The sequence below is a fragment of the Pogoniulus pusillus genome, chromosome 36 (genome assembly GCF_015220805.1).
Source record: "Pogoniulus pusillus isolate bPogPus1 chromosome 36, bPogPus1.pri, whole genome shotgun sequence".
NCBI classification, from domain to species: Eukaryota; Metazoa; Chordata; class Aves; order Piciformes; family Lybiidae; genus Pogoniulus; species Pogoniulus pusillus.
This window is the reverse complement of record NC_087299.1, coordinates 10,388,969-10,415,498: the sequence shown is the minus strand read 5'-3', so window position 1 is coordinate 10,415,498 and position 26,530 is coordinate 10,388,969. Positions and strand designations below refer to the sequence as shown.

The 26,530-nt window shown below is 44.4% G+C and overlaps 1 protein-coding gene across 7 annotated transcripts in view; it reads right to left on the bottom strand.

The window, feature by feature from the left end:
- Positions 1–480: 480 nt before the first annotated feature.
- VPS13D (vacuolar protein sorting 13 homolog D) overlaps positions 481–26,530 on the bottom strand; it is a 100,427-nt gene continuing 74,377 nt past the window's right edge. For 6 of the 7 annotated variants that reach the window (XM_064172185.1, XM_064172188.1, XM_064172187.1 and 3 more), the window contains 5 exons: positions 22,156–22,288; positions 20,595–20,790; positions 6,055–6,186; positions 2,813–3,053; positions 481–2,020 (listed from right to left, as the gene is read on the bottom strand). In XM_064172185.1, coding sequence (XP_064028255.1) covers positions 1,889–2,020; positions 2,813–3,053; positions 6,055–6,186; positions 20,595–20,790; positions 22,156–22,288 — 834 coding nt within the window. In that variant the 3' untranslated portion in view covers positions 481–1,888. Of the gene's footprint in view, positions 2,021–2,812; positions 3,054–6,054; positions 6,187–20,594; positions 20,791–21,622; positions 22,021–22,155; positions 22,289–26,530 lie in introns of those variants that run through there. The other variant, XM_064172191.1, reaches the window with a different exon arrangement.

Sequence of the window (26,530 nt, the reverse complement as noted above, 5' to 3'; positions counted from 1 at the left end):
ATCATCAGGAACAGTATGGAGTAACTGCAGCCTGTGAGGGCCTGTGGTGCTCGTGCACATCTAGGCTAGTGGGAGCACTTTTCAAAGGTTTAAATAATAATATGTGTAATTATTAGCCACAGTCAGAAGAGAAGCTTAGGCACAGTCCAAAAGAAATGTACAAATGATATCTGTTATCACCTGTGGCTTCCTGAGTTCAGCTCACTCACAGGCTGTACTATCAGACTACTTTCCAGATGTTTGCATCTCAGCTCCATCTGTAATTGTTACAAAGCTTAGGCATTCAAGCTGTTTTCCTGTAAATTCTCCTCACAGAACACTAAGCTCGTTTTTACTTTTCCTTCCTCATCTGTCTGCTTACCACCTTTATCTGCTGCAGTAAAAACGAATATTGCAGGGGAGAGAAGCAGGGAGAGGAGCAGGCAGTCTCAGTAGCAGAGTCCAACAGGACTGATGGTAAAGCACTGCTGAGCCAATGCACTTGTTGAATTCCTTATTTTACTTAAAAATGATACAGAGAAACATACAAAAGGGATCAGTTTCATTTGCATCATGGACCCTCACAGACTCGCATGTCCAGTCACAGACCATACACACATCGACTGACAGCACACTGTCTCCTTAGACAGCACTCCTCTGCCTTTCACTTCACAGGAGCTGAGAAGTTCTTGAAGATGAAGTTTAGAATAAAACTTGCTCCTGATGCCTTTATTAAAGGATATTAAAAGGCAAACTAAGTGGAAAAGAAAGTTATAGTGGACTCCTTCTTTTGAGTCAAGGGTTTATAAAATAACACTTTCAGAAGGCAAGTTCCTTAGTGGTTTCAGGGCAGTTGTGTGCTCACATCTGAACCTTGCACAGCTGCTGAGCCATCTCCAGGGAGCAGATGTGACAAGGAGATCTCCTAGTTGCCATGAATAAAGGTATGTGAGTACACTCCTTCCTCAGTTTGCAGCTTGCTGAAGAGACAAATACCATGTTGATGTAAAAGGTTTGAAAAACCACATTATTTTTATTCCTTCAAAAAGTCCAGTTTTGAAGAGGTTGTCCTGAAGACAAATGATGCAGTGATTTTCTCTCCCATCACCCCTGGCATTTCCAGTGCTAGCAGAACTCCACACTCACCAGTTAACCATATACACTTAATCCAAGTAAGGGTGAAAAATGCACTTAGAGATTTCCATTTCCAATGCTACTGACTGAAACTACTTTAAGAACAATTTAGAGGCAGCCAGAGGTGCAGACTTGGCTACGTTTGAGTGCTGTATTCAGAAGAGAGCCAGCTTATTGTCTTCTGATACTTGGAAAGTGTCACTGAGCGCTGCACTATGTTTGTTACAATGGAGGCTGAGCCATCAGTGCTGCAGCAGCTAGATGTGCATTGAGCTGTACCAGTGATTGAAGGAAAAAGCCCAAGAACCAACCCCAATGTGCTCCAGCAGCTGCAGCTTACTCTTCTGTTACCTGTTAAACCTGTATCTACGTTCCTGCACTGTGAAGATCAGCTTTCTCAAGGATGAAAGAGAGGAGGGCTACTTTCAGGTAGTGCAGTAAGACTCAGTATAGCTCCTTTAATGTCTTTACACAGTAAACAGACTTGTATTTATACCAACACCCTGGTCTGTACTTTCTTATTTACATGACCACTTGTACATATATACAGGTTAGCAAAATACAGGGCTTCTCCCAGCACCAAGTAGGTGCATTTCAGCTAGACCTCTGCTATACATCTAGTGCCTTAAAAATTACAGCCCACTCCTTTGTTTTCCTATGTGCAATGATTCTGCTTAGCTAAATCCTACAGTGGTTAATTTCCTTCTCTGTGGTAGCTCCTCCCATTGGCTCCAGACTGAGACTTGCAGTCCATTCTGGCAGTAAGGAAGAGGTTTCAAGAGTCCAGCTCCAATTGTTCTTGATTTTCACTGAGTCTTAACATCAGCTGTTGTTCATAATAAAGGCTCTTTGCATAGTTTATTTCTTGAGATAGCTTTACTGCAATCACTTCAGATTTGACTTTCACCTGCAGAATGAAATGTTACTTTTCTTAATGCTGTTGTCTAAAGCAGATAAATTTATGGGGTTTACTCCACTAACTGAAGGGATTTGGTTTGAAGTCTCCTGAAAGGAACAGAAACGTTTCAGTGGAGACTCTTCAGTGCTGAGACTGAAGCAGAGATGAATTGACAGAGGAGGAGATATGTAAAGAGGGATAGGTGTTTTGGGATGAAAGCAGAAACACCTTGCAGTATTTAAAGTTATCTCCTTTGCTTCCCCTCCTACCTTTTATCTGGCTTGTCTGTTTGGAATGTAAACTGACTTGGGTCAGAGGTGAGCTTGTAACCCTGCCTGTAAAACAGGACCCTGAGCAACTACTGTAATGAAGCAAAAAAAGCCCTGCAATGGCTTTTAGAAGTGAGGGTTCTGATTAACTTATGTAAGCATTGACATAAACACTCTTTCCAAGCTCAGACGCTCTGCGGTACAGAAGCACTATGGATAGAATAAGACTAACAAGACAGCAAGAATCGAGTGTCATGCAGGATGTAGTTAAAATCCTTCTCAAGTAAACACACGTTCCCTGCTACAGCCTCTCTCTCTCTGCAGGAGTATTTTAGATTTTGCCTTCAGCTTTTCTCAGACGTTTAGGAAGTCAGTTCTACTGCCACCCGAACCTGCTGGGCAGCAGCTACTTCACTAGTGACAGTTTGCATTGTTCTGCAGCACAGGATAAAACACTCACTGCTGCAAACACTTTCAGCACAATGGGAAAGTAAAGCTTGCATGAACAAACCAAGAGGTGCTAGAGCCTTACCATTGGTCTTTGCTGCGACGGGCCTGGCATTGCTACACCACTGCTTGTGTTCACAGCTTTCTTGGTCAGCTGTATATACACCTCCCCATGGTCTTTCGAAACGAGGCAGTGGTAGAGATCGTCATACTTGACTTCTAGGAAGATGGCCTCACGGTCTGTGTTGTCCCCACTCTTCAGAAAATAGACAGCTTTAGATGAAATGAGAACACAGTAGCTGTCTATGTTCTCCACTGCTATGAAGCTGCAAAGAAGAAATGATGCACTTGACGCTAAAAACAGTAAACTAGCAAATGTCTTCACCTGTTATGAGTGACCTTTAGAAGCCTTTCAGAAAGAGCGTAGAGCAACATGTACAATTCACCTGTATTTAATTTAAACTGGTCTAAAATTCAAGCTGATGAAGTACCCTGTTGCCCAGTTAAAAAAGACAGTGCTGTAAATCAAATATGAGTGCTGAATGCCCTGACTGCTAGCTCTGGACATTAAAAGGACATGTAAAAAATGTCCTTTCTCAAAGCTCAAGAGAGTTGTTTCCTTGCACTGGAGCACTGCAGGTCCTAGTAATGGCGTTTAAGTTCAGTTCCAATGCTGGTACCTAGAAGGTTTGTAGACAATTATGATAAAAGCATCATCCTTCTGGATATTGTAAACCTGCTGGGCTTCCTTTTACCACACTCCTCCCCTGCCTTTGAAACAAAAAAACAAGTTTAACCCAATGCTCAGTAGCCAGACAAGAGAAATTAGCTGTTTAACACTGGGGTGAAAGGTTAAGCAGCAAGCAGTTTTCCCCAGAGAGATTAGTCTGAGTGATGAATAGTAGAGGTACAAAGAGTGAGGGGAGAATACTGAGAATTATGATTGCTGAAGAGGTTGATAAGTAAAATAATAACAGTAAGGACTGCAAAAGTGAAATAGAAACTGCTTCTCCCCCACTGCTGATTTACTACTGAAACGAGCCTCAGTGGGGTTTTTTTGCCTTTTTTTAAAGCTGAAAACTTCAGAAAATTAAGTATGAAATCATATCTGAGTGCTACAAAGAGCAGTAAAGCTCTGGCAGCAACTCTGTCTGTACAACCAAGAGTCTCAGGCTGTCTGGTAGGTTCAAAACTCACTATGTTCTGAACTGTTGCTTATAGAAATCCAGCTGCTGTTGCTCTGATACATTCAGCAGAGTACTCCACTGTCTCCGAAGTCAGCGGAGACGGTCAGCACTAAGAGTTTTGGTAGATCAGAAAGGATCCAAACTGCCGTCGGCTCTAACAGCTAACTAACACTTTGCACAATCCCTCTGAGCTATATCCAAATAAACCATAGCCATAACTGGAACAGCCAAAAGTATTTCAAGAGGTCAGATCACTGTTTCTTTTCATGGTATGAAACAGTAACTCCAGCAATTTTCTACTGTAGTCCTCTGAAAGATGGTGTTCTGCACTGCACTGGTCTGTTCCCTGCCTGGTGCCTCCCAGCGCTGCCAGCTGACCCGTGCCCTGCTTCCATAAACTGGAGCAAGGCTCACGTGCTTCCTGGAGTCAGCAACTTCCATTGTCATCGAGCTGCTGAGCGGAGCACAGCCACTCCAACTGAATGTGCTTTGCCCAGCTCCAACCTTGGATGGAACTGTGTGCTGGGATAATTGAATTGTGCTCCTGGAAGTAAAACCAAAGGCAACAAAAAAAATCCTAGGTGAAAGACAGTGTTCCCACCCTTCCTGGAACTAGCAATTGCCCATCAGAGTTGAAGCACTTCGGAGTGAGCTTTTGTCCTTGAAGTGACTGAAGTAGGCTGGGGAAGGGTATTTTTGTGAAGCCTCATAGAAAAGCCTATGGAAGGACAGGCACAGAAAAGCAAGTACAAACTGCTGTAGACAGCCTAGCTCTGCAGGGGCAGACTTCCCTGCAAGTGGAACCTTGCTGGCATGCTGGCTTGCTTTGCTTCCTACTAGCAAAGAAGGATGATGAAAAGGTGATTATCAGAACCCCCTAATGCATATCACCGTCCTTAGCAACTGTCCCAGCAAAGCTGAGAAGGTTTTTATCTCCACCCAAGCAGAGCAGCTGTTCTGATAGGTGGTACCACAGCCCCACCATACATGGGTGTCTGTGGAGAGAGCTGAAGCACTGAAAGCTGCCATAAAGTTCAGTGGGTTTCTGTTTTCTCGCCAAGAGCAGCAGATTATCCATCTCGGTTTCCATACAATATTTGTGGTGGTGTCATGTATATGTTTTGAGGAATGGAAAGGAGGTCAGTGATTTAGTGGTGAAGCACAGAAACATTAGCTAATTTGTAGTCCAAGCTCTAAATTTTGTACCTAAGTCTGAGTCATGCATCCTTACCCATTTTCTCATGCCAACTGTTACTTTCTTCTGGGCCTTAGTTCTCAAAATGGGTATTTAACCTTTTAAGACACTACTTCAAGGTACTACTTTTTGTTAAACCTAAACTTCTACACTGCTAGAAAGATCTCAAATTAATAAAATGAAAAATTAAATGAAACATGATCCAATAGAACAAAGTAGAAGTAAGCAGGTCTCTGGAGATTTTGTAGGGTTTTTAACAACATCAGGAAGTAATTACACAATATTTTCCAGAAGTGAAACAGTGAGCCTAAGTGGAAAAAAATGTGGAAACATTTAGTTAGAACAGTAGAGCAAGGTATTAAACCCCCTTTTATGGATTTAACTCTGAAGGAAAATATGCAAATAGTCAGGTCTTTAAATGTGGTTCTGATTATGATAGGAGGATAAAAGTCAGAGGCATAATTTTGTACTTCTTTTCCATGTCAAGAAACACTGTTTCCTCGTTGAATGATGTTCCTAATGGTTCAAGTCCCAGTGAAGGAACAGTGTGACTCGGTGACAAAAGTTCCCTCATCTGCTCTCAGGGTACAGCTGCTAAAAGCTGACAGGATTTTTTTGGTCACAAATAGCTCTCTTTCAATTCTCCCTCCTTAAAAGTCAGACCCTGTACGTATAAAGACTCTTAAATGAGATGGAAACAAGGTAACAAGAGTGTAAGATCCCAGGATCACAAGCAAGTCGCAGATTACAAGGGCTTCCTCCCAGGCAGCTGAAGGTCCTGGAGCATTCGGTGGCCCCTGCAGGACAGCTGAGCACAGGTCAGCAGGTGCCCATGCTGTGCTGGTGACCGGTGCAGAGGCAGCAAAATGTGTGTGCCTGTGCATAAGGCAGCTTCAGTCCCTCTTGCCAAAGACATGCAGCAACAGCACGACTTTAAGTACTTACAACTCATCTTGGACGTTGTCCGTCAGCTTGAAGAGCTGTTCTTGTCCTTCTGCTTGACTTTCTGAGTAGCAGGGCAAGAGCCCTTGAGGTCCTCTGCAGCAGCGTGGCTTCCTCACTCTCTCTGCTTGTGTCCTATGCAAGACAGATGCAGAACAAGAACTTAGTGCACCAGCAGTGCTTTTCCTGCCACTTAAACCTGGCGGCACACAACCTGTTGTTTATTTAGAAATGCAGACCATGGCAGAGCCTTTGAAAATACAGCATCTTCACACAGACAGCACAGAGCTGCTGTCCTACTCCAGTTCTGGAGCCATATGGTTTTACTTTCCAGAGAAACAGCTCCTAGTTTTCTTCTACTATCAAGGGACAGCGTGCTAAAAGAAAAGGGAGAGGGAACCTGAACCAGACATACTGTCCAGAGATTTTGGGGTCAATTATCAGCAGATTTACTGATTTGACTGTTTATTCACACTTCTGAACAGAAAAGAAGAGAGTATCAACCTGGATGGAACTCACATTGATGGACAGTGCCAGGAGCTTGGAAATGGAAGGGTTACAGAAATAAGAACATGCAGTTAAGAGAAGCAGGATGCACTGCACTTCACCTTTTTTGAGCACCTGTTAAAAAAATGACAGTAATAAACACACACACACGTGGCCTAAGACACACAGAGATTGCTGCTGGTCACAGTGCTAAAGAACTGCAGGTTCCTCCCTTAGCACTATTTTGTTAAAAAATAATATTCTGGATTCCTTCAGGCTTTTGAAATGCCCAACCCATGAAGAATTATGTTGCACGCTGCCTGGCTCTGCTTTATTCTCTGTCCTTTCCCAGCAGCATCAGTCTGGGTCTGCTGCATGCTTCTTTATAGCTCTTTCAGGCTGCTTCCATTATTCACTTTTCAGGCCAAATGTACCATTTTTGATTAGTGCTCTCTACTGCTCATCTTGGTTCTCTGTAAAGATATTGTACAAAGAACTGCTCTGACCTTGTTTGATCAAGACAGGAAAATAAAAAGTCCCCCCTAAGAAGGCATTCCTCTTTTAGGCTTGTCGCTGGGCAATTGCAGACACGAGTCCACGCCTGCAAAGCTTTGCTCTCTGCAGGTGCTTTCTCTGGAGCCCTGGGTCTTCGTCACCTTTCCCTTTCAGCAGTGCTGTCTCAGATGGGAAAGCCATGCACCTTTTAAAACCTGCTTGCCTTTGAATTTTTCACACTCTTGCCTTTTAATAGTGACAGCCAATTTTTTGTCCCTTTCTTGGCTGCAGTAAATGTTACTGGAAGAGGCTCTTTGATGTCATTGCCGACTTAATACCTTCTGTGCTGCTCTGCACTGGGTGACTGGCCTCTCGATGCACTTCAGCTGTCCTCGCTCTGTCCGCTATCAACAAGGTATTTTGCAGACCAGGTGTAGAAGCCAAGGATACAGGCTTCCAGCACAGCAGACACAAGACACCAGCCACTTGGTACTTTTGATAACGTTGTGACTGTCTGGTAGTTCTTCACTGAGAGAGTCACTGGACACTGGAATGGGCTGCCCGGGGAGGTGGTGGAGTCGCCGTCCCTGGGGCAGTTCAAGGCAAGGTTGGACGTGGCACTTGGTGCCATGGTCCAGCCTTGAGCTCTGTGGTAAAGGGTTGGACTTGATGATCTGTGAGGTCTCTTCCAACCCTGATGATACCGTGTGTGATACTGTGTGTTAATCAGGCCTGCAGACCTGTCCTGCCTAACAAATTACACTGTCTCAGAAGTATTGCTTATTACTGATCCCCTTAGAGACAATCTTCAGGAGAGACAAAAAAAACCCTCTTGACTTCAGCTGAGCTATGGTTATGCTAGGAGGGAGTCAGTCTGTCAGCAGGGAGGATGAAATGAGAAGTGGAAATGCACCGACTAAAAGAATGTGAGGCACAGCAAGAGCTGTTGTCATTACTAGTAAAGTGTCATCAGTCAGATTTTCAGTTTCACCTCTGCTGCAGATGTTGTCACTGCCTCACCTGTCCTGCTGCACTGCTTCTGGTTAGACCTTCGTTAGTTAATATGTTAGGCATCCAAGCAAAAAAATGCCAGCATAAAAACTGTAATGTGCTGCATAAAGGCACTCAGTTCTGTCATCTGCAAGAAGTGCAGCGCCTTAGAACTGCCTTCTTCCTTCGGTGGCATTCTAAATCAGAACAGCTTGAGCACTGGAGAAACAGATGATTTCTGCAACCTGACCTGTGTCTGTGTATCCACTGAGTAACAGCTGAATGCTGGTTCAAGTATGGCTATTAAGCGCTGTACCTCTGGAGCAAATCACCTTTCTTGCCTCTGACACATAAGAGGGATTCACTTGTGTCAGGTACAGTTACAGACTTACACAACAGTATTGTTGTCCTTCTGAGTCTACCACAGAGGTAACAGTAAGTGCCTGTTTTTACCTATTAGCTTCTTACAAAGTAGTCAACAAAAGTACTCATTTGCCTTCAGGAGATGCGAAAGCCCAAAGGCTTCCATCCAGCGCCATTCCAATCTTGCTGCTTGCCCTACTTCCTAACTGCCAAAAGCAGTTAAACGGCAAAATTTCACTTACCCAAGAAGCCTGCATGGGCTGTTAAACCTCTGCAGCACCTCTGCAGCAAGTGGAAGCTGCTCTGAAGCACAATGTATTTCTTAATTAACTAGTGGCCAGTCAATAGCTTGTCCTGTTAGGTGCTCAGGACAGTTAGGTAACGATCCACGTGGGAGCAGCAGCAGTGCTGCATTACTGCTTTCACATCAACCATCTTTCAGGTAAACATTCAACTGTGCCCTTTCCTCTAAAGCACTCTGAGGAGGAGTAGCTACAGCACTGCAAGCATGAATGCTGTGTAAGGATGAAAGAGCAGGGCCTTCTGGTTAGACCTGCTCCCTAGAGATCAGGACATGGGTGAACACTGCTTTCCGAGGTCTGGCTCAGAGGCAGGGCAGTACCTACAGAAGTAGTGGGCACCACAGTGACTTTCTGGAAGGCTTGGCAATTTCTGAGCTCAGGGTTGGGTTGTGGTTGTTTCTAGGCTGTGCTTTTGTTTTTAAGTGGAATTACTTAAGAGCTTGCTGTCCCCATGCTGCTCCATATGAAAACGTTAGTCCTAGTGATAAAAGACACTTCTCATTTCAGTGATAAGGTCAGCAGCTCCTTTTCAACTCAGTGCCACTCATGCAAGCAGAATTTTTTCTGATTTAGTCCATCACCCCCTGGCAAACTGGTGTGTTTGGTCTGGACAGCTAAAAACATTCCACAGTAGAACACAGTTTTAGATGGTTTTTAATCTAAGAGTGTGTTCTGCTGTCTCAAGTTACGCTCTGTAAATAACAAGCAACACTGATGAAACACAAAAAGCTGAAGATGTGTAAAGCAGGAGGAACGGTGGTGTGCCCACATCTGTGTCACATTAAACATGCACTCAACAGCTCTGCTGATTCTTTTTTAATAAGCACACAAAGGCAATACAAGACAGAAATGCCCTCACGTCTGCTAGTCACAGCAGGGAGGAGTGCTGCTGAATGAAGACACAAAGAGGTTGGAAATGGTGTGAGAAGGTTGAGGCACAGACTCCAGTTCCTCACTGTTCAGGCAAAGCTGAACTCTGGAGTCACTTCAGATGACTGTGTGCACACCAGAACCAGTGAGCAGTGTTAGTTGGTTGGCCTAACAGAATTCTTGTGAGTCAGTTGGCCAGTTTAAAGCCAGAAGTTTTGTCCTCAGAGCCACTGATGTACAGAAGTTGTTCAGGGACTGTCAGGGATAATTATTTACCAACTTGGACAAGAGACACCACATTTTGCAGACAGACTTATTCTGCTCCTTCACCCCACTGGGCACCCTTGCAGGTTTGCACTGCCAAGTACACAGATCTGTTCTTGCTGAGCTGCATCAGTATCCAGTGGCTTTCAGAACAGTAACCATTACATAGCTTTGAGTCTGTTGGACCTAAAAGATTTCCTGACATTTACTTAGGCTGCTCTGACAAAAACATCTATCAAATAAAAACTTGGAAGGTATCAAACTTTGACAGTTGAAAAGCCAAACACTGCACTTCTGCTTTTGTAGACAAATCTGCCTCTTTTTGTTTCCTCAGTATCACATTCAGAATAAAACAACTTTAGGAAATTTAGCAATTTCTCCTCAGGGAAAAGCAGCAGCAAGGAAAAACTCTGTGGCTGATAAAGGCTCCTGAAACTATTCTTTAATGGAACAGGTGCTTCACCGAGACTTCAGTCTGCCTGCCACCAGATCCCCAAGTCCAGTCTGGCTGGCAAACACCAGGGAGCCTCCCAAGGCCTCTACAGAGATCTCTGGCCACAGTGCTCTCCCCCCAGTGCCAGTAATCATTTCCTTCAGCTAGACCCAGTTCTTTCTGCCAGAACTTCCATCAGCTGTCATCATGTTGCTTCATAAAGGTGTTCCAGTTTAACAGCCTCATCATTCCAACCCATTTAAAAGAGTAACTTACTGGTTCTGGTGCAGCTCACCCTCTGTCAGTGTTTCCATTGTAAACTTGTTTTTTCAGCTTTACATTAAATTTATTGATAAAAGCCTGCTCTGGGCTGTCACTTGGCATACAGACCTCCAGCCTGGGAACAATCTTTATCCCCTTGAATTAAGTATAAAATAACCTTAGTTCAAACAAGGGAAAATTGGCAGGTAATAGAAGCCTATGAAACAATTCAGTTGCTGCTAGTATTTTGAAACAACATCAAACTTGTTACTTTACTTGGCTCTGGAAAAGGTCTGGTGCACAAACACAGGGAGTTCTTTGTCTTCAGGGGCTTTAGTGCTCTTCAGACAGTGAGATGTGATTTAATCTGGTAAAGGAGGAACAGCTTTACACCTTCTATCATATTTAGATGGATACTAGGAAAAGTTCCTGCACTGAAAGTGTGGTTAAGCCCTGGGACAGGCTGCCCAGGAAGTGGTGGAATCACCATCCCTGGAAGTGTTCAAAAAATAAGTGGATGAAGCACTTAGGGACATGCTTGAGTGGTGGATTTGGCAGTGTTGGGTTAATGGTTGGACTTGGTGGTCTTGGAGATCTTTTCCAACCTCAATTCTACATTAAATACCTAAGAACTGAAATAGCTGCTGGTGGTGCTCCACTTCAGCCCTGACTTCAGTGTCGTCATCCCGTGCAGACGAAGTCACAGAGCAGAGGCAGTACTCGTCTGACAGTCATGCAGTGGGAGGATGCAGCGTAAACCAGACGCAGAAGTGCCAGATCCATGGCCTGTAGGCAACGTTCACCTCCAGGTCCAGCCATGAGAGCCAGAAGCGGCAGCCGTAGCTCAGCACCAGCAGGCTAAGAAATGAGGCCAAACCTGAGCCGGTCCCGGTACCATTTTTGAGATGTCAGAGCATGCCTTCGCCAAATAGTAAGAACGCACTGCTTGCACTTTCCTTGCTGATGTGCTGCTTTCGTTTCAAGTGCTGCGCCCTTGCATGAAGCAGGCGTGTCCCGGGCAGCCCCTGAGCACACGGGGACAGTGTGCTACTTCTCTGCGCCTGAGAACGTTAAAGGACTTGGGCCTGATTCCAGAAGAACCCCTGGCAGTCTGGACCACACGTTCTGCGCTGACTGCTGGCACACAGCACTGCTCCATTCAAAGGCTAAGCAAAGTTGCCTCCTTCCCAGTGCTGGACTTTGGGGCTGCAGTTCTCAACAGGCAGATCATTTCTGGAAGAGATGAGGCCTGAGCCCAGAGATCTGGCAGGGCCCTGTGCTGGAATTCGCTCACCGGTTCAGACACAGATGCTTTTAAGGTGTGTTCAAATGCACAGGCAGTGCAGTCAGCCTGAGTGCTGGGTTTGGCACTAGAATGTCTGCGCTAGATACAAGAATGTGTAAAATCATGAGCCAGACAGCTCCCTGCTGACTGCATATCTGAGGAAGCTTACATGCACCGTTTACTCCAGCAAACGCATGGAGTATGTTGTGCTTGTTAAGAGCACTCCCAATATGCTAGTTTCAGGCAGAAACATGCAAATAAACGGTGCCTAGGGTTAAAACCTCCCACTTGCAGTCAAATCCCGCCTCTTCTGAGGGATCTACCAGCTCAGGCGCTCAAGACCTTTATCAGACCCAATACACTTTGAGGGGTACTACAGCATGCTGAAGAAGCAACTGTTTATCATTCAGACTGTTTCTGCCAACTCCTCAGAGATGTAGCTCTTCTCCCCCCTGCCCCTTCCTTTTGTAAGTAAGATCAAAACAAAACTGAAGACTATTCATTTGGTTTATGATTACATACAACCTCTCCAAGTTCAAAAGGAAGCGAGAAGAGCTTAATAAGACATCAAGAAGCATTTTCAGCCCAGCAGAGCAGCAGATGTACCCATCCAAACAGCACTCTCTCAGGACATCTGTTTTTCAAGCCCACAGGCTGCGTAAGGTGCATGTGGCTGTGTAGTAGGCAGCTGCCTTGCACTGACATCAATCATACTCTGCACCAACAGTGGTCAGCCTTTAGCACCCACTCCATCTCTGACTGCAGTAGCTGTGCAGCAAACAAAGTTTACCAAGCACTTTGGTAGCGCCAACTTTAAGCAGAGTAACGCTGCCACAGCGTTTCTGATCTCTGTCCTTTACCGGTCACGGAGGGATGACCAGACCAACCTAGTCACCTTAGTGTCCTGTCGCACCAGTGTGTTGAAAAGGGCTCAAATTCACCTTCTCATTCAGCAAAAGAGTTCTTAGCAGGGATTTCTTGCAAAGACCTATCTTGAAGATAGGAGCTTAGCGCCCAGGGCCGTAATGTTATCATGCCCTGGTGCACAGAGTGAGTTCTTTAAACTTCTGAACAGTCTGCTGACAGGCAGGGCTGGGTAGCAGACAAAGCATTTGTGTCTTATTTCTGTGCTCATGGTTGTAAGAGTCCTATCAAAACCCATCCCTGCATGCCAGGCAATGCCTTGTTGTAAATGCAAACACAGTCACTTTACTCTGAGTGCCACAGAAACATTTCTGATTGTGCAGAGTCCTACCTTTCTAGGAAAGCAAATCCACTTGGGGAGACAACGCAAACCAGTGCCCCCTGCCCAGCACCAGGACATCACTGCTAGGTACAACCACGGCTGCAGCAGGCACAGCAAAGTCCTCTAGCACAGACTTCACCTAAGGAAAAGCTACTTGGGAAGTTTGTTTTGATTTTTCAAGTCAGCAGTTGCAAGAGCAAGTCAAATCAACTGGCTGTACTTACGCACATGTTAACAGCAATATTAAGTGAAAAAATGATCTATAAAAATACCAGTACATGAGGTGTACCAAATGAGGTGACATCAAGGCAATAAACAGCTCCATCTGCATGAACGAGTTTGTAGAACAGCCCACAAGACATCTCTGAACAAAGAAGTTAACTACAGATAAAGCAGTACCGAGGGGAAAAAAACAGTGGGTTGGATTTTGTTTTGTAAGGGGGGGAGGGGGGGAAGAAACCAAATCAGTTTTGCATATTCTTCTCGGACCACTTTATAAATCTGCTGCACATCGGGAATCAGGCACACGTGGGGCTTTGTCCACGTAAAGGGAGCTGAAGGTTTACATTTTTAACAGCAGTGTGCCTATTTCTGAATGGCAGCAGTATATATTACATGCAGTGTGAGAGGGTTAAAGAGGACAGCCTCGACTCTTTATAAACTTTTGCCCTCTGGATATGTACTCATTGGCTGCTGTACAAGACTTGAGCTGTATTACACGCCTTAACGATATGGTTCAACTGTCGGTCAGGCTCGGGGCCTGGCAGTGGGCCAGACCGCAATCAATGGGACACAAACCTCCCCCTTTCAGATCATCACGCAGGCTCATATTATCTCCTTTTTGTCGTGCTGGTTAAATTTATGGAGCAGAACCCCGAAGCTGCATTCCTTGGCTTGGGCCGGCCCACGCGGGCCTCCCTTTGTTTGGTACTGTAAGCGAGGCGTGCTTTGGAGGATTGCAGGGTTGTTAGTTCAGGCACTGACTGTTTGCTCATGACTGAAATGAAAAGAGTTCAGTGGAAGGGCAAAAGGACAGCACAAGTGTAAAACCCCATCCCAGCAGGCCCTGGGCTCCCATCTACAGCCTCCAGACTAGGACTGTACAGAAAACCTCCCCCTTAATGATAAAGGAAAGCTGTCTACTAACAGGTAAGCAGCCCAGCAGGACCTCAGCACATAGCCTGCCCCAAGGTCCTTTGCTTTCAAGTAAGCCTGTAATTACTGCATAAATATGAACCTCATCTGGCATCCAGTCCTGCTCAGGAGTGGTGTCAGTTTTAAAGCAGTGCTGTATCTCTGAGCTTGAAAATAGAACCTGCCAGTGCAAACAGTGCTACCTGTCCAGACACGTGCTTTAGCATTCCCACCGCTGTAAACACATGCAGCAACCTCCGAGGGCCTGATGCCACCGTACCCTAACTCCACCAAGAAGCAAGAGTACTGGCAGCAGAGCGCCTTGTGTATGAGCATTTCCTGCAGCTTGGTGTTTGGTCTCGAAATGGAAAAGCATCCACCTCTGGCTATGCTCAGACATTCTCTACTCAAAGCTTTATTAAATGGAAATTAAAAGCCCCCTCGATACAGGTCACAAAATTAAGGGTGTAAAGAAACTGCTAACATGGTCTAAAGGCAAATTCATCTGGAGTGAGGCGTGACCAACTTGGCAGGCTCCAGAAATACAATTATTTCTAAAGGAAAAGAAGAATTTCTCCCTGTCTAGCTGCATCCCTCTAGCAAACAGTAATGCTGTAAAAGCTACGAACAGGAGTTCCATTTTGAGGAGCAAATGCAGTCCTCTGAATCGTCACATCAAGGGTAAGCAGTACAATCAACCAACAAAGGACTTCCCAGCTGGTTTTCAGAAGGAAGTTCATATTTGCTTACATTCTGGTGGCCTACACCAGGCTTCTGTGATGCCTGGAGAGAACCTCGCTGGAGGGAGCCTTGCTGGAAGAGCTCACCTGCTGCAAATGTCTGCCTGGCCTGACCAGCAGCAGCTTCCCCCTGCTTTGGAAGGGTTGCATTTGAAGTGGTGTCCCCACGGTGGCTGCCTTCAGCCATCTCTCCTTTTGTGCCAGCCTGGCTTGATGAACCATGATGCCTTTTCCTCACACCTTTTGCGACAGTTGCTGTACGCAGTGAAATCACACTTAAGCTGCTAGCTCTAGCAGCAGGCTTTTGTTGAACCAGAGACTGTTTGCTTACACCAGGTTTTTGTTCCGTTTTAATGGAATAGGAATAGATTCTGCCACAGTAAAGTGAAAAAAGGCTTTAAACACAGGAAGCTACATGAGCTTTAATGCAAAGTTAGCACTCCCTATTGCAATTCAAACCATCTAGAACTTCTTGCTGATATGAAATGCTAGATTTTATTAACTAAAGTCTTAACTACAGGACATTGAGATGCAGAAGTGCAGTGAGATGTGGGGCAGCAGTGCACTACATCCTCAATTCTAACGACTTAAGGAACTCCACAAGAGTAACCACATGACTCAACTGCTTGAATTCCTTCCATAGAGCTTTAAGGGGAAGCAAAGTGGAGAATATGCAAAGCAATCTTGACAGGATTCCACTCCCAGTCAAATGCAACCATGCCTTGAGACTTCTCTGACCAAAAGCTGTATTAATTTCTTGACATGCAGCACTAGAGACACTTGTGTGCAGTCCAGGAAAGGCTGCACTTCCTAACCCATTCCTTTGCAAAAGAATTCCGAGTATGGCCAAGAAAAAAACCCAAATCATTGCTACAGAAAGCTGTAAAAGGAGCTGCAGTCACAACTATAAGCCTGAAGCATCCTGTGGCAGCAAGAAGCACTCTGAATAAGCAAAAGGAACAGAGAATTGTTCTCTGTGCATTCTTAAGGGTAGCTTCATTTCGTCAGAACTCATTTTAGGTCATAGATTGTGAATTATTGGCTCCTTCCAGTTAAGAAACTAAAATAGCTGCTGTGAATTTTCAGAAAATGAATTAAGGTTTCAAGATGGAGTTCTCCCTACTCAGAGTCACAGGGCTGCAGTTTGGGGAACTGCCCTTCTGCCCCACAAAGCTACCTTCACTTATGCAACAAGCAAGAGCAGCTATCTCCAGAAGAGAACAGAAGCTCCAACAGAACCACGAAGAATTATTTGTGCTCAGTTAAAAGCCAACAAAAATACTGAGCAGGTGAGTCTGGTAACAGAAAAGTATTAAAACAGGGAGAAGTGTTGCTGAGATACTGCAAGATGTGTGGGCACGAAACCACACTTGTGTGGGCTTGCTTATCTTCAAGGACCTAAGAAAAGCAGCATGTGAAATTGTATCTGGAGAGGACAAGCTAAGAGGTGTTTAAAACTCCAGTGAGGACAGTGAAGTACTAAAGAAGCTGAAGAGGTCAGAAAGATACAGCAGGAAATTAAATGGGATTCAACCTACAAAATTGCAACCTGGCTCATCTGGGGAGAAATTACCCAGATCACAATTACAGAATGGCAAGGAGATACCTGCACAGCAGTCAAATAAAATGTAAAAGCTTCTTGGGGAAAAAGAGTGAGCTGAAAGCTGGACATCACTTTGCAGCATGCTATGGCAGCAGAACAAGCAGCAGAGCTTGGGATGAGCTGCAGAGCACAGCCTGTCACAGAACAGGGCCCTGGCAGTCCCTTTTCACACAACACTGCTGGGAACTTAGAGGCTGGGGGGGATTTCAAAGTAACGCAGCAGCAGCCATGGAAGAATCTGGATGGATTAATGGCAGAAGAATGTAAACTCATAAAAGCAAGCTCAGCAGTGACCGAAGGTGGGAGGTACAGCTAGCACTGAGGAACAGCCAATGTCTGCAGCCACTTAATGATGCCACCAGGAGTAAAATGGACAAAGTTGCTCAAAAGAAAACAGATCGTTTGAGAAAACAGTTCATTGTGAAGACCTCTCATCCCACTGGGGAAGAACAGAGGATATGAAAGAAGACACTGCCCGAGTTTACAGATCAGACTGACAAATCAGCAGAACTGTCTCATGTGCAACATTCCCAGATTTGCACAACTCGCTCAGTATTCTCTCTGGATTCTAGGAAAATCTTAGGAAGGCCTTACCAGGAGAGGAACAATGCCTCCTTCACCAGAGCAATGGCCCACACACAACTCACTCTTGAAATCAGACCTAGCTAACTGCAAGGCCAGCACAGGATTTGGGACAGATACAGAGGGGTTCAGGCAGTATTTAAAACGTGAGAGTAAACTCTCTGCAGTGTGTCAGCCAAGGTAGTGTGTTCCCTGCAATTAGGTGGGGAAGCACTTCTGCTTCCCAGCGTCCCTGACACTCACACTCTTCATTTTTTGACTTTCCAACTGAAATCGCATCTAACAGAAGAAATTCTTCAGCTAAGCTTTAGCATTAGTGGCCGCTAATGGCCTGTCAGTCTCCAACGGCCGTTCACTAACAGCCCAGTTCCCGGACAGAACTCATTAGGACTGGGCAGGTCACGAAGTTATCTCCTTGCTCCCAAGTTTCATACCCCGACTGTCAGTGCAGAGCACAAACCCTTGCAGCAGCAGTTCAGTAATCTTAAACTTGCACTGACCTGGCAGAAGCTCGAGAGAAAGCCATAACGGCAGTTTCCCGCACTCCTTAAGTCAGACTCACATCTAAATATAAATGTTCTTTACTTGTGCTGCACTAGGACTTAAACCACGTTTCTAGGAGAGAGCTTTCCAAGCATATCTAGAGACATAACAGCTTTCCTGTTTTAAACTGGTCTGTAAGACTTTTGGCAGTGTATGACAAATATGGAAATAATCAGCACTCTTGTATGTGACACCAGAGTACTTGGAACACATAAAACCCACTCAGAAAAAGGTATCAAGTCACAGGCATTAACTGTTTATAAATTAGAAGTATGCTGCATTGTCAGTGACTATTTTATGCTCTCAACTATGTGCAAATTAGAAGTATTAAGGCAGTTTTAGTCACAACTGACAAGCCTAATTATGAGATTACATAAGTAAACAAGCCTAGCCTTGAAGAAGTCCAGCCTAAAAATCAGAGTTAACAACTCTTTTCTTGTACTTTGCACATATCATCTTTTAAACTACCATCGTGAGCTGCAGAGCCACCATCTGCACCTCAGCTGCACATATGTCTCCATGTCCATACGCATGGTTTGTGCTTGCTGCAGGAGCCCCAGTACAGATAACATATCTGATGTCTGTGGCATGGCCACAAGACCAGCAGCTAGAGTCCTCCCTGCTCTTCAGATCAGTAACTTGGCTGGAGTCAGACCATGTCTTTTAGGAAAAACTACAACCTCCATTAAAATTCATCTCACTCCAAACTGATCAAGCAGATTCAGTCCAGGACTTTTAAAAGCTCACTCTATGTCATCAGAGAATTGCAAGGGGCCTACAATCCACAGTTATGGATCATGCTATTTAAATGCAGCTGTAATTAACTGGCTGACTCCACTCTGCACCAGTACCAGAAACTCACACACGTGCTGTCAGCCTCACCATAAGGTCAAGATGGCTCTTACCACATTCTTCAGCTGTTCAGAGCTACACTTGAGATCAGTTACTGCCATGAACTTCTGCTCATCAGGGTTAGCTGTTTTTGTACTTTGCCTGGAAGAGTCGACAGGGCTCAGCATGCTCAAACAGAATATTCAACTGCAGCCAGCAGCTTGGGTTTGGAACACTGTTCTACTTGGATTCCAAACCACACATATTTGAACAGTTAACAAATGTAGCAGGGGGATACTGGTACACAGCAGCCTGAAAAATGTACAAACCCTTTGTTGCCTTTTTTTTAGACCCTGAAAGAACAATTTGGTTGCTTCATCATGTAAGTACATGAAAAAGATTCCTTGCCAAACAAAGCACGAGGGCAAGGTTACCACCCACACAGGTGGTAGTGTGGGTTTTGTTGTGGGATTTTTCTCCTACATCATCTGCATATTTTCAAGTACATTTATTTATCTAAAAAAGGTTCTGGTCAGATTTTGCAGACTAGAAAAGTGTAGTAATTCAGAAAGGTCTATCTTGGTTGTTTGGGCTTTTTTTTGCCTTGTAGAGGGCTGCTAGGTCAGCAGCTCTGCAGCATGTGTAGACACTAAAATAGTTTCACAGTGCTCATCTGTGGCAGTAGTAGTTCAGAACCTAGTGGAAGCTGAAATGAAGCTCAGCTCATCTGTCTTATTCTCATCTCTTAACTGACAGTTAACAAAGTGAAATATACCACGTAGGCAAACACAAGCTAGAGATAAGGTGGTTGGAAGCCCTTCCTCTCCCAGTTGCTATCAGGTTTGTCAGCTTTTGATAACATTGTGGCTACTGGCTACAGGCTGTGTCTCACAGAAATACGAATTAAGTGTATGTGTACCTTGAGACAAACTAACAACAACAGGGCTCAGCTGATGGTGTAGCCAGGTGTGCTGCTCCCCATCTTCAAGCCAATCAGTCTGCAGTCATGGAATTAAGGCACATAAGATATTTTCTCAGGGATGCACTTAAGAGCTCTGATGAAACTCCGTGTGCTTACCAACCTGCGATCCCTGACTTCTTGGTTTTACAAACCCAGCTCTGTACCAAACACAGAAGGTATTTACTGTAAGCACTTTCATTTGTACAACAAATTACACCTAGGTTTGTTCTTCAAAGCTTCCTGCACCTCACTTTCACTTCACCAGACTTACTGTTCTTTACTGACGCACTGATGGTAGACAGTTCAGGAGTCCAAGTGTGGTGTAATAAGACACAGGAAATGGAAAAGCCAAATGGCAAGACAAAACAAGCAGAAACCCCAGCATTTTGCAAACATTTTTCTGTAAGCTTGCTGACAATAAAATTTACTTAGGGTTTTCTTTCACTTCTTCAGCATGCAGGAGCTCATGTACCTCCAAAAGGACTTCCTGGCACAGTACTGCTCATAGAAAGTAAACTCTTGGCCACGAAAAGAACCTTCTCTGAGGGCAGTGTTTTTAGAGCTCTGCCTACGCCCATGTTGTAGGGGCTAAAGAACATTCATGCACTTCAAACAATCCTTGTTATTTTGTAGAGACCACATTGTGCTGGTAACTGAACAGAGGAAGGAAGCCAAAACATCTGTGCTGGTGTGGTGACACTTAACATCCACAGACATACCACTCGGCAGGTAAACCTGCACCACTGCTGCTGCTGTACCAAAAGAACATTATTAGATAACGACTCCATACCAGTGGTGCAAGGCCTCAAACCTTTGAAGAGCTGCTTTTCTACACAGCTAAGAGGAAGCTGGAGGTAGAGAAGGGAGAGCTCTTCCATTTCAACTCTGCATAAGGATTCCATAGTAGAAGTTTTATCTCATTACATGTAGCCTTTCAACTATTTTGCTTTTATCTGGCATTGTAGCTTAGTAATTTCTGTTATGTTGTGGCTTTTCACTACAGTATCAACACCTATTAAAGAATTGGACAAAACGAGCTGTACCATTAATGACACTGACAGTAAACTTGATTAAATTACTGTTTCTTTGGGTAAGGAAAGATAACCAGATCAGGAATTGCAGCAAGTACTCTAACAGGTTTTTGCAGCACTGACCTGGGGCCGCTGAGAGTCGCAGTGTCCCTCACTGCCTGTGCGGCTTCCGATGCGAAATCCAGAGCTCCAGCCACAGGCTTGGTTACTGTGCCAACCAGCCCCTTCCCAAAGCCCGATATGAAGCCACTGACACCTCCCTCAGTTTTCACACCTTCGACTGTTGAAGTTATTACACTTGTCAATCCTCCAATGATACCTGGCAAAGACAAGAGCAGCAAAGTAGGCCAGCAGCACTGCTTCTCAGAGCTACGGAGCCGCATCACTGCTGATGCTGGCTGCCTGAATGGTTTACTGTGGAGCTGGACAAACACACTGTGCATTTCATGTAACTCAAAACCTGCTCCAGAACTGATTACATTAGCTGATGACTTTGTATACGTTGCGTACACAGGCAGATGCAGCCAGCCATACCCCACAGAAAAAGGCTGAATCCATTATGGAAGATGTATGCTCTAAGATTCTCCTATCCCCGTTTATTTCCCAGCTGTATTTACACAAACAGTCCTCAGCTGTTCCTGAGGGGAAGTGGTTACTGACAGTGTGACAAAACTCTGTTACCACATAAGCTTGCACCATTTGAGACAGAAAACAGAAAATGTATTTCCCCACTGGAAAAAGACAAATATTTTAATCTTTAAAACTATTTAATTACTGGGTAATAAGCCACAGTGAAGTGCTTTTATTAAAGGACTTTTCAGCAAAGCCAGACATAGTTCAGATTGCCTACATTTCACGTGAGTGCTGCGGGTGGGAAGGCACCTTTAGAGGGCATCTACTCCAACCCCAGTTTCTGCCAGTGTAATTTCTATCGGCCTTTACAGCACACTGCTGTCAGAGACTCCTCTCAGGGCCCATTTAAATACCTGCAGTGTCACTTAAGACAAAAGCCCAGCATGAAGTCTTCAGTTCGGCATAGCAAAGGTTTTTCGGTTTAGTGCAAGCCAGCTGATCTTTACACAGGCTGCAACAGTTGCACTCAACGAATGACATTTAAACAAACTGAGTCAAGATGATACAAAATATAAATATTTGATTTAAACTTGGCTTTATTGATTTAACTTTCCTCAACAGATAAATCATGAAGTAAATCGATGTGAGCTTCTGGCCAGATGAAGATTACTGCACTGCCTTGCACATAAATTTGCTGCTTTACAAAACAGTCCAAGGGGTGCAGTGTTGGTTTCGCTCAGGACTCTAAGATGCTCACCTTTCTGAACTGAAAACACAAATCAGAAAGCTACAACCCAGCTTGGCTCTCAAGAAGACTGTTTGTGTGGTATTTTATACCTCTACAAAAAACCTGAAGATTTGGGTGAATTTGCTTTGAAACTGTATTTTAATTTCCAACAAAAGCTTTTACAGTCACATGTGAGAAGACTTCATTCCTAAAGGTAACTTCTGTCAGCTTCACAATCCTCCTCCCAACCTGCAAGCATTCAAACACAAAGCCTATGATAGTTCCACCTCCCTGGCTTCAAATAATCACCCAGCAGTAACACAAACTGCTCTTTTCAGTCTACTTTTGAGAGAGAAATGAGTTCAAATTCGAGCTCAGGGTTACCATGTGCAAGTCCATGGATTCCAGCTACAAGATGTTCTCCACTGGTTGCAGCGTGGTAGCGAATGTATTCCCGTTCCGTCTGGTGCCTGTTATCCATTGTCTTTCCCAAGCCATCTGACAAGGTCCCAGCGAACTGTAAGAGAACAACCTGTTCTGTGACTGAAAGAACAAAAGAGAGTTCTCTTACCTAAATTAACTGAAGGCAACTGCTAGACTCCAGCTGTGAAATGGATTTCTACAAGTCATGTTGTCACACATGCAGTCATTCTGCCTTTTTTGCCATGCAGAAGGCTCTGAAGTACCTCAACCTGTGCTTGCACTTCTGCAACCTAACTCTGGAGGTGCCCAATGGCAGTGATGAAGCCAAAGCAAATGATGGCTGTGAAAGATGTTCCAAGAGAAGTGCCAGTGACCTAACCTCAACCTTTCAAAAACTCCTAAGAATGTTATTTAGATCCAGAGCTGCTGTTCTGCAAAGCTATGTGAAAAGCTTCGAGGCAAATATGCCTGTCCTGAAACCAAAACATTTGCAGAGTTAATTAAATTCTTTTTAGTAGCACAGCGTCGAAGTGGCTCTGTGGTGAGAAGAGCAGGGGGGGAGCCAGGTCACCTTCACTGCAGCACGTGGGGTGATGAGTCCGCGGGTACTGCAGACTGGAAAGCACAGCTGTTCTGAGTGGGTGCGTGGAGCACTTTTGTTCCTTACCTTCATCAGTATGGGGAAAGACTTAAGACATAGTAACAGATAAATGAGAACATCTAATTCAAACAGGATTTGGTCTGAGAACTCTGACCATTACTGAGTGTAAGCACCAAATGAAAATGATCTATTGTGATCTGCTGACATTTAGTTTGAGATAATCAGATACAACACAGAAGCTTGGTGGAGGGAGGCAAGAGAAGTTGACAGAACCCCTAAAACTTTACCTCGTATTTGGGATATTACTCTAGAAAGAAATTCCAAGCAGGCATTTCCCTGGGATAACCTCCAAAAAATAGCTACGTTTTGACTGCGTAGTTGGTTACCTTCTGAACCTCCCTCAGCTAGCATCGGCATTCTTACAGCTTCCTCCTTAAATGAGTGTTATAAACCCCTTCTGTGAGATGTGCACCAGAAAACAACCCAGGTGTGAAATTCTAATACACTGAAGATTACGAAAGAAACAAACAGTTCAGTTTCTGTGCCCGATGCAGTGACAAAGTTCCCCTCCTTTTTTTGTCACTGTTTCCAAGGCTGTCTCTAACATCATGTCCCAGTTTTAGGTCCTTCTCTTCAGCTCAGAGACAAACTTTCCCAATGGCTCCAATTATCTAAACAAGTAGACCTTAACAGCATGAACAAAAATTGAATCCCATGACCCTTCTTGTGACTCAGTCCTGCAGACACTAAGCAGAGCATGGTGATCAGTGACTGAATTACTTCTGACCTCTTGGTGAACTTCACGTAGATGTGGTTGGGCTTTTTTTTAATTACCCTAGAAATAGCAACCAACCTGAAGCTATCTATTAGCTGTGGCTAAGACTGGGAGGTTTCCTGGATAAATACTTTGAGAGGATTAAGAGCAGTTGCTATAATAATTAAAAGGCCCAACAGGATTTTAAAATGCCAAACTTCCTCAAGGAATCTGTCAAGGCCTGGAAATGATTGTTCAAGATGACACTTTGAAAGTGAAATCAGTGCATGATTGGCCAACTGGTTATTAATACTGACCAAAACTGGTCAGCTCTCCTTACAGGTTCAGCTACCCCCTCTGCCTAAAGTGGCCACCCCCACTACAGCAGTGTTCCTCAGGAATACAATCCAGTCCTTCCTTGGACCTTACTGTCTCTGTGGAGCAGAATCTGACACCTAATAGTCAGCAGCAATTCTGTTCTAGCATATAGAAAGCATTCCAGTGCAGTAGTAAGTTACTGTCTTAGTGGGGGGGGAGAAGACAAAGGTCACAAGCACAATTTAAAAGTCATACTTAGCTGTAAGCCCAAATGAAAGAGACATTTTACATTACTGAACTGCAGCTGTAAACAGTCACATTTAGGGATTCTAAAGCACAAAATGTACCATGAAGTGTTTCCATTTTGTCCTGACTCAGGTGACAAAATCTAAACTCGACCCAGATTAACTACCAAAATCAGACACATTAATAACCAAACGTGAACTTCATGTTGAAATAATTTTGACACATCTCCTCCTCCCCGCTCCCCTAGCACTGTTTGTTTTCTGTCCTCATTTAACAAAGGCTGAAGCCAAACCTTTGTAGCCATCTGTACCATTTGTACCTAAACAGAGGGTTAGCTAAGGGAACACATGTGAACAGGCCCCTCCTCAACCACATCTGTCTGGGAAGCACTGCAGCACTTTCCCTGCTCTGAGGTACAGAAGGTGATCTGCTCGAGGTTCCCAATGAAGAGGTAAAATGCCAGTGCAGGTAAAACCACAGCAACGTCTCCCAGGCACTAGCAAGTCGTAGTAAGGTCTGCTAGGCATGTCAGCAATCACTGCTTTCTGCTGTGATGTTTAGACTCTAATTTGCAGTAAAGATTTAGTGTCAGCTTATCCTGATTTGTGATCTGAAAGGATCTACTTCACCTCTCACATCACCCAGCACAGGTAATGCCACCAGTGAGATAAACGCTATCAGAGAGTTTTAACCTCGCTGTTTTCTGCACCTCAGAAATAACTTTCCCTGGCCTGGTTTCTGAAGCCTGTTTCAGCAAAGCCAGCTGCATCTACCTATAGAAACAAGATAAAAGCAGCACTCCCAGCTAACAACCTGCACACCTTATGCCCACTCTGTGTAGATTGTAATCGCTGTAGTAAAAAAAAATGACTCAGCAATGGCTTCAGGATCAGAAACGTGAGGAAGCACTGGAAATTTAAGTCCAGCTTAAACTGGGAGAAGGGAGATTTGAACAAGTTAAAGCACAAAAGCAGCCTTGCCTTTTCCACCCCAAATGTCTTGCTTTTTGATGCCCTCTTTGAGAAGTGCAGTGTGAGATCCCGAGATGATAGTAAGAGTCATGGAAGGGCAGTGGTCAGAGTTTACTGAGCAGTTAACCTGGTCATGCAGAAAATAGTCTCCAGACAAACAAAGGTGCCAACAAAAGCGAGACCCACCCTTGCCTTCCATAGCTTCTGCTAATACGGTGTGACCTGATAACTTCAAAGCCTAGGTAAGACCATGTAAATGCCAACAGAACTAAATACAACAGTCTGAGGAGCAAGCATGAAACTAATCAAGGGACTGATAAAACCAGCCCCCCTCCTCTTCCATCCTAATTTTCATAATGAGCTTCTTGTCTACTTGCTGCTGAAAAAAAATACTAGTGATTTGGTCTTTTATCTCTGCATTTCCCCCATTTCAGATACCAATGTAACATCTTGCAGGAAGGTATCAGCTAAGACAAGTTACCTGCTGCGCAGAGGTCACCAACGTGTTACTGAATGAAGCCAGTCTGCACATAAGCTACACATCTAGGGTGGGTATTTTACTTTTCACCCTCCATCTACCACCATCTGCAAAAGCAGCTGGAACTGTACCTGTACAAGAAACTAATCTGCTCTGGTTTGAGGGTTGGAGCTACCCTGTGCGTTTCTTTTCCTTTTTAAAGGCTCAGTAATTAAGTTTTGCCACAAACAGCTTTTACCACTGGCTGTATCTTTTGCTGTTTCAAGCACAGAAGAAAACCACCACTCGGGTACAGTGTTTGCGAATTGAAGCTCGTGCCAGGCAGCAAGGCTGGTGAAGCAAATGAAAACTAATTCTAGACTTTGTACTGCTGTTCCCTCTAAGCCAGATGCATGAAGCACACAGCATGCAAGGAAGGTTTAAGTAATCTTTTTAGTCTTTTTAAGCTCTTGGCACTGCCTGGTTCTCCAAGGACATCCCAAAAGGATAAATACACAATTATGACTTTAGTCCAAACGTTCCATTGTAATTCTAGCACCAGAGAATGGTACATTTACAAATATTATTGACTGAGCAGAGAAGAACATTTCGAGATGGAATTTTGAGGGAGAAGGTGACAAAATTAAATACAGGGCAGTCAGAACTCCTGTGCAAACCTCACAAGGAACTGCATTTAAATTGGAAGTGGCAGAGTTTACTCAGTTCTCATCTCTGCTTTGCAGAGCTCACTTCTCACCCCAGGACCACCACCCTTCAAAAACCCTTGAACACCCCACACTGATGATGTTCATACTTCTATCTCCAGTAATAAAAGCTGGCTCTCAGAGCCCAAGGCACAAGCTGCATTCTTATTTCAGCAAGGCAGGATGGAGCATTTAAAATGATTTAAGTGAGAAACTCTCATGAAAATGGAGAATTATACCCTTTTCAGTTCTCACATTTTACAAACATGAAAATTCCCAGCCATG